At 41.1% G+C, this 7,580-nt stretch overlaps 1 protein-coding gene across 1 annotated transcript in view; it reads left to right on the forward strand.

The window, feature by feature from the left end:
- Pappa2 (pappalysin 2) overlaps positions 1-4,874 on the forward strand; it is a 237,787-nt gene extending 232,913 nt beyond the window's left edge. Inside the window, exons 21-22 of the mRNA XM_036202723.1 lie at positions 2,289-2,387; positions 4,336-4,874. Coding sequence (XP_036058616.1) covers positions 2,289-2,387; positions 4,336-4,416 — 180 coding nt within the window. The 3' untranslated portion in view covers positions 4,417-4,874. The remainder of the gene's footprint in view (positions 1-2,288; positions 2,388-4,335) is intronic.
- Positions 4,875-7,580: the final 2,706 nt, after the last annotated feature.

The following is a 7,580-nucleotide window of genomic DNA, read 5'->3' on the forward strand; positions in this document are numbered from 1 at the left end:
TCCCCCTTTTCAGAAATCCCTTCCTCTCCCCATGACCCTTTAGGAGTTAAAGTCAAACAGCTTTTAGAAATCATTTAGGGGAATCATTGTAAGAGAAGCCCAGTGAGGCCTAGAGAAGGTCACCTAGGCAGTGACTGCATCATCGTGGATTCCCTTATGTTCTTGAGATGAGAAGCCACCCATGGTAAAGATGTTACAAAGAACAATTGCCTAGGATTCTTTCCTAAAACCATTCAAAAGTGTGGACTGGAGATGGGGAATTGGCTCTGTTTGCAATAGTCTTATCTTACAAGTATAAGGACCTGAGTTTGACCCCAGAACCCATGTCAAAAAACAAACAAATAACAACAACAAAAACTAACCTGGGTTTTGTAGTACATACTTTCAATCCTAGTGCTGGGGAGGCAGAAACAGATCTCTAAGGCTCTCTGGCCTAGTCTACTTGATAAGGTTTAGACCTCATCCCCAAACAACAAAAACATGAATAGAACTTGTGGAATGACACTTAAAGTTGTCCTCTTACCTCCACAATCATGCACACACATGTGTACATTCACCGACACACATATAAATATACATACATGCATTCACAGAGAATAAGCTGGGTTTTTTTCCTTTTTAAAGAAAACATTGTCAAACTTACCATTCCCTCCATTCCGAAGAGTGCACTACTATGTGCAGGAGAAGTAGGAAGATTTGTGAGTTTTTATAATTATAAAAATAATATAGACAGTAAAAAAGGAGCAAACCAAGTTTGGCCCATTAATTAGTCTTGACTAATTAAGTTGGAGGAAGAGTAACAGATCTTAGTATTAGGTAAATTATTCTCTAAGCACTCAAAAAAATAAAAGGAGACTGAAGGATCTTAAAAGATGGACCTGGTCCCCCATGCCTGATCATATAGTCATCTCACGTCTTCTGGAGCCAAAGTAACTGGCTCTAATGTGAAAGACAAAAGTTCACCTCTGAATCTTTGGGGTTTTTTCTCCCAGAGAGGCCTGTTTTGTAAACAGAATTCATGTCCCTTCCTACCCTCAGCTGACATTGCTATACAGCTGTGTGACAGTTGTTAAGGTCTACCCTACAAGTAGCATCTTTTCAGTGGTTGGTAAACAAGTATACATCTGGGATGAGATGTTCAGATGACTTCAGGACCACAAAGAATAAATCAAAACACTGAAGTAATGCCTTGGACAAGCTTGTTCTGTTGTAACTCAATTGCTGCACATTATTTCATTGCAAATACTGAACTGGATGATATATTTTCATCAATGCATGGTAGATATGAAATAGTCTTCATAGTTGACATTCAAGGAGGGTAGGAGAGATGAAGTGATCTTCTCATGTAACAGATAGGTGGTTCTGTAATCCAAAGTTCTTGACCATGAGATGTTTACATTTGGGCATGCACTAGAGAGGGTAAGTCAGGGTTGCAGAGGAGGTAGGCTGGCTGATAGAGCCTCTTGGATGCTGTGTGGTCTATTTCCTTCAAGAGGTAGCTCTCTGGAGCAGCAATGTATTGGTCGGCTGAAGTGTTTTTTAACTGCCTGTAGCTGTTCTTATCACACATTCCCTTTGTGGGTGAAACAGTCCATTAACTCTGATCTGGTCTGGGCCCATTTCCCATTTTGGTTCCTGTTAATTGACAGCAGTAACAGGAGTGTATGGAAACAGTTCAACTCTCTCTGCTCAAATGCTGTGTCTAGCTGCTCTGCAGCAGGTAGCTAGCTTTACATGTGGAAATATTCTTTGTTTCAACCCTGGTGTCCTTAACCTAGGACCACTTTCACCTTGTACAGACAACATATAGGTCATCACAGAAGCTGGAGACTTCTAGGGTAGAAGTGCCAGGCTTTGGAGAAGGGCAAAAAGATTAAGAGAAGTAGCGTAAAGGCAAGATATGTGACAAATGATGCCTAACTCTGCCTGACCCTGGCTATGTGATCTGGGAGAATCTTATCCTCTATTTGCATTTCTGTTTTCTCACTGATAAAGCCATCATTGCTCAAAAAGAAAGCTAAAGTAACTGATAAAAAAGTTTGATGATAGAAACAGACCTTAGACTAGGCCAGAAGCAGGTGCTAGACAGGAAATTAGACATTGCCTTAGGCACAAAGCTCTTTTCTCAAGGCTTTTCAACTTCTTGAGGTGTGTTCTGCCTTTTGAGTGCTCATCTACAGTCTTTTGGGTATCTTGTGAATTGGGCTGGAGTTGATTAGAGGTAAGTTGGGGAGGGGAAATGAGGGGCCCATGGAGCTACACAGGACACTGACTCCATCTCTTCACAGCCTTTCCAAGCAGATGGTTGGTGTGATACTATCAATAACCGGGCCTATTGCCACTATGATGGGGGAGACTGCTGCTCTTCCACACTATCTTCCAAGAAGGTAAGTGAGATACCTGAGATGGGTGGAAAGGCTGTGTGGCTCCAGAAATTAGTGGGGCTTTGGCTAGCTCTCCTTCATGGTACAGTCATTAAGTGGGAACTACAATGAGTAAGCACTGGAGTTTCTGAAGTGATTAGGAGATCTATGTGATGAGGAGAAGAGGTGGTAAGCACAGCTTACTAAATTACCAATACAGTGACCCATTAGGACAACAATGGCTTTTGTTGCTGAAAGTCTCCTGTCAGCGTTTTGTTGCCTAGATCAAAGACTGTCTTCTTCTCCCTGAAGGTTCTAGATTATCAATGAAAAACTCCCTAGTTATTACTTATCTTTGCTCTATTGTAAATACAAATGGACCACTCGCTGGACTAGGTCTGCAGCATCACTTTGTCTGATACCCTTTGTCCCTGTTATTCTTGCCTCCATTAAATCGATAAATAAGCTCCTTATGTCTGTCAAACTGAGTGAGCTGAAATTTTACAGTATTATGAGTAAAAATGCAAGTGCTCTGGGGATATTTGAAGCTAGTCGGCAAATTCAAAGATTTGGAAATATGCTCATGTTATTTCCGTCTCTGTATTATCTCCACAATAAAGCCATGATCCACTATATACATACTAGAGCACCACATACAATTTCTGACCCTCTCTGATCACTTACTATGTGCCAGGCACTATCTTCAGCATTTCATATGAATGAGGTGACAACATGAAGTACTTAAGGACTCAACACATCACCAAACAATTTGGGCCTCTCTTTCTCTGATAACTAGTCAATCTTGAGCTAAGAGAAATAAATCATGAACTTTAACATGAATCAGAGATCAGATCAGGCAGCTATTTTCTATTTACTTGTAGAAATAGCTACTCAAGGACTCTATATGCAGGAAGTTATGGCCACATAGGAAGAAGTCATTCAACTCTCTCTCCATTTCATACTCTGCAAACTCCTGGGATTTCAAACTCTGTCTATGAATTTTAGTGCCTCTGGCCAGCATACAAAAATACTGAGATTATAAAGGCACATCATTTCACTTCTCTATTGACTACTACATCATATTTTATTTCATATGTGCAAATAATCTTACCCTTACTCCAATCTAGTTGTGCAATTTCTAAACCCATCTCTTCATCATATCTACACTAATATGTGACATTTGTATTTACCTCTCATTTAATCATGAGTATCCAAAATATTTACCACTCTTGTGTCTCAACAGTGCCCATTGTCTTTGATTCTAGTTATAGATGCTCAAAAGGAATTACTTATCTCTTAATAACAATACAAGCAGAAAAAAAAGCAACTTTTTCTGTGCCATCTCTGAAATGGGAGAGGGATAATTACATAGAAGTGAGATAACAGTCACACAAAGTGGGTAGGGAGATGCAATGTCTCACCACCCCAAAGTATATCTTAGGCTCAAGAAAGTAAAAGATCCATGCTTATGAGGATTCCATAGACCATCCCACTGCCCTAAAAGTCAGAAACATGGAACATTTATGGATTCTAGGCTTCCTATTGTAGTGTTCCTCAGAAGGAGATGTGTTAGCATTCATCTCTCTAGCTACTAGGATTACAACAGCAACAGAAACAATCATACTAGACATTGTAAGTAATGTTAGGAGTTATTCCAACAGTAGTTATAGGTGTGCAGCAAGGTATAAATGTGTTATACCACCCATTTAGTCCAAGAACACAGATGTTCTCTGGAAGGTAGAACTGATATCTTCTCACCATATAGATGAAGAAAGGGAAGCAATGAAGGACTACCTTGCCTAAAATGACATAGTGTATTGTAAGAGGAGCCAGTGTTAATTACAGGTCTATGATGTGAACCCCCAATCTCATGCTTCTTGTAGGACCAAGTGAGGAAAATTAAAGCCAGTTGAAAAGTGTAAAGCTTGGCACAAAAACATGAATGATTTCAACTTCCTGTTCACTTCCCTAGGTCATTCCATTTGCTGCTGACTGTGACCTGGATGAATGCACCTGTCGAGATCCTAAGGCAGAAGAAAATCAGAAACTCTAGGACCAGAGCCCACCCTCCTCTGCCCTGGAGGCAGACTAAGAGAGAGAGAGAGAGGCTCCCACAGCAGGATGCAAAGGGTGAATGAACAGTACCGGTCCCATGGCTGAAGGAGAGCCTAGAACAGAGAACCTGAAAGAAGTGCAAGAGAATATTTGTAGGTGCCAATTAATGCATTACATAGCCCACATAGGGAAGAATTCTAGGCAAAAGTTTCTGTAAGAAGACAATCGGTTAGAAATGGAAGGAGTAACGTGGCAGACAAGACCCTCTTCTGCATTTGTGCTCCACTCCACCCTTCCCTCACTCTTGCTCTCTTATCCACTCTGCACACTGTCAGTGGCTCAGCCCCACCTAGGGTATAAAACAATATCAAAATATTAGAAGATGAGCTGCCAGGGACACTCTGTTAATCCCGATTGCAGATGGACTGTCATCTTTCACAGCTCATCTGCTCTACAGTGGCCCTTTGCCTTTCTTTTGTGTAGTCTTTCTTAAATAATGAAGTTAGCTATGTCTTTATAAGTATTTAAACATAATTATATAAATATATTATATATTTTGCTGTTTACTAAGCTAAAAATGATCCATTATTCCACACATGCTGCTGTGAAGTTCATGTCCAGATGGATACTGAAGCTTCGAAGACAGAAAGAAAGGTTCTTTTGCCCTCCTTCTACTGATAGGAATTGGCAGGTTGGATAGGCAGAGGAGAGAGTAGATGCAAATCTGGATCCTGGACTGTCAGCTGATGATCATTTTATGACCTGGGATCTGGGCCTACTGAAAGGAGATAGATTTGGCATGCTAGACAAGAGGCATGGAAAGTTACAAAAGGGAACCCATTTGGCAGAAGGTCTAGTAGAACTAGACAATGGTTTCTAAGTATCACTCAAAAGGAGCATACAAACTTCTCCACTTCTCAGAACTTGGAGTTTGTGACGTCCAGGGTCTTTTCCACTTCTCCATGTGCCTAGTCCAAGGGTAGATGTCAGCCAGCCAGTCAAAAAATCTCTACTGGGGCTCATTCTCTGAACAGCAGGCTTACGGGAACTTACGCCCTCTTCATACTTGGCCAGTTGGTGTCTCTCCTCATTGGAAGTCCCAAAGTCTGGCCATTATTCACAGTCACATCACCAACTGTGGATTTTCTGAGAAAAAAAAAAAAAAAGGCTTTGGAAATTCACAAGGGTAAAGGTAAAAAGAGATAAAAGAACAGAGAGGGATGAAGAGCCAAAGACTGTCAGAGAAGTGAGAGGTCAAGATTAAAACAGGTTTGAGGATAAGAGGATGAAATGAGTGACCTGTTCCAAGTCTCCAAAGGAGGGCCTGGTGATCCTGTGAGCAATGAGATAAAACTTACTCAAGTGGCTTCGCATAAAGTTTGTGACCCAGCAAGCAAGCTGGAGAAACATGTGGAGCGAGGGTGACACTCTGTGGAGAGAAAGAAGAATTTCAGCAATTTTGGGTCCATTTTGTCTTTGCTATTTCTTGTTCAATAGTTCAATATGGACTACACATAAAACAGTCGCATTAACTCTTCTGTTTCCATCCATCTTAGGCTCACACTTTCCCAGGGAGTCTGTTCTAAGAGTGTTTTCTCACAACAGTTTCTGGATCAGACCTAAAAAGACAGTAAGTGATTAGTTTCCCCTGTTTAGCAAGGGTCTTGTCCTCTTATGAAGGCTCTGAGCTCTGTCTCTCCTGTTTTTTTCTTCAGTGGAAACTGAGACCAGGCAAAACTTGGAGCCACTTCGGGTATCTCCATAGCCTCTCCTTTTGTTCTCCCTATTCTTCATTATCCATGAAGCAACTAATCTATCAAAGGAGAAAGAAAACATTATTGACCATCATCAGCATACCACCCCTACTGTACATGTTAAGAGCAATATTATGTAGTGACTGTGGATATGGCAATATACACATCCTTACCTATGGGCAAGTGGAATAAGGACAAGGAAGTCACTGAGAAATGGAACAACAGAGTTTGTCCATCCAAAATTCTGTTGTTGCCTCTGTTCTTAGCTATAAGGTAAACAATTGCTTAAATACTGTTGACTGTCCGAGGCACACTTGTGCCCTCAGTAAAGAAAGACAATTCATATATATTTCTGGATTCTGATAAGTTTAAAATAGAAAGAACAATAGAAAAGTTTAGATTCTCTACTAAACACACACACACACACACACACACACACACACACACACACACACACTATAAAATTCTTTTCTTGGAAAAACATCCAAATTCTAGGATGCCTTGGGCAATCGTGACAGAGCAGACAGAGACAGAGACAGGGTAATAGTTATCTTGGGCACAACTCAGTGCAGAGAGGCTGTGTCCCCCATGAGTACTCACAAGCACACAGTGCTCCCCAATGTCCATGCTCAGCTTCTTTGTTAAGTCCATTAAGAGTAACAGAGAGGACATTTCCATCCCATACTTCATTTTAAGATACTTTGTTCCTTCTTGGCAACATTCACTTTGCCCTGGGAAGGCAAGAGGACAGTTTCTGTGGAGTATAAAAAGCTCCTCAGCCTGAAGGCCACTTAGCCATAATCAGCTAGAGACAGCAGCAGCAGTCTTGTCTAGACTTTGTCCCCGGGCCCCAGTGTTTGGAGTAACTCAAGTCCCTAATAAAAGAAAATGATTATAGATCCCAGGGACAACTCACTTTTGTCCCCATGAGATTGTCTGCATTTTTGTCTCTCTTACACATCCATAATGTCATCCACGGCCCTTCACAGAGGCTCCTCTGTCTGTTTCTTTGTTCCAGAGTCACTTCTCTGTTTCTTCTTGTTCCTAGTAACTAGAGTTCTGAGGTCCACATGGCCCAGGGGTGGCTGACTTCAATGGTTAGCATGGCAGCCTTTAATCACAGATACAGAAAAGAGGTCAGCAAGGACAATGTGCAGATACCGGCAAAGAAAGCAGTGAGTAAAGAGTCTTCTTGGTTCTTCCCTTCCTTTTCCAACATTAGTAGGCATTGGTCTTGACACTTCATCTATTCTGTGTGATCTCCATTGAGTGTGTCAGTTAGTACCCAAGGGGCTAGTTTGTTTGAAACACAGTGAAAGGAGCTGATCTACTGTATTGTAATGTAAAACAGCTACAACCAGTTATTTTATGATTATAAAATGTTCATTAAAAAATCAGCACACAAAAT

The sequence above is a fragment of the Onychomys torridus genome, chromosome 11, assembly GCF_903995425.1.
Source record: "Onychomys torridus chromosome 11, mOncTor1.1, whole genome shotgun sequence".
Lineage (NCBI taxonomy): Eukaryota > Metazoa > Chordata > Mammalia > Rodentia > Cricetidae > Onychomys > Onychomys torridus.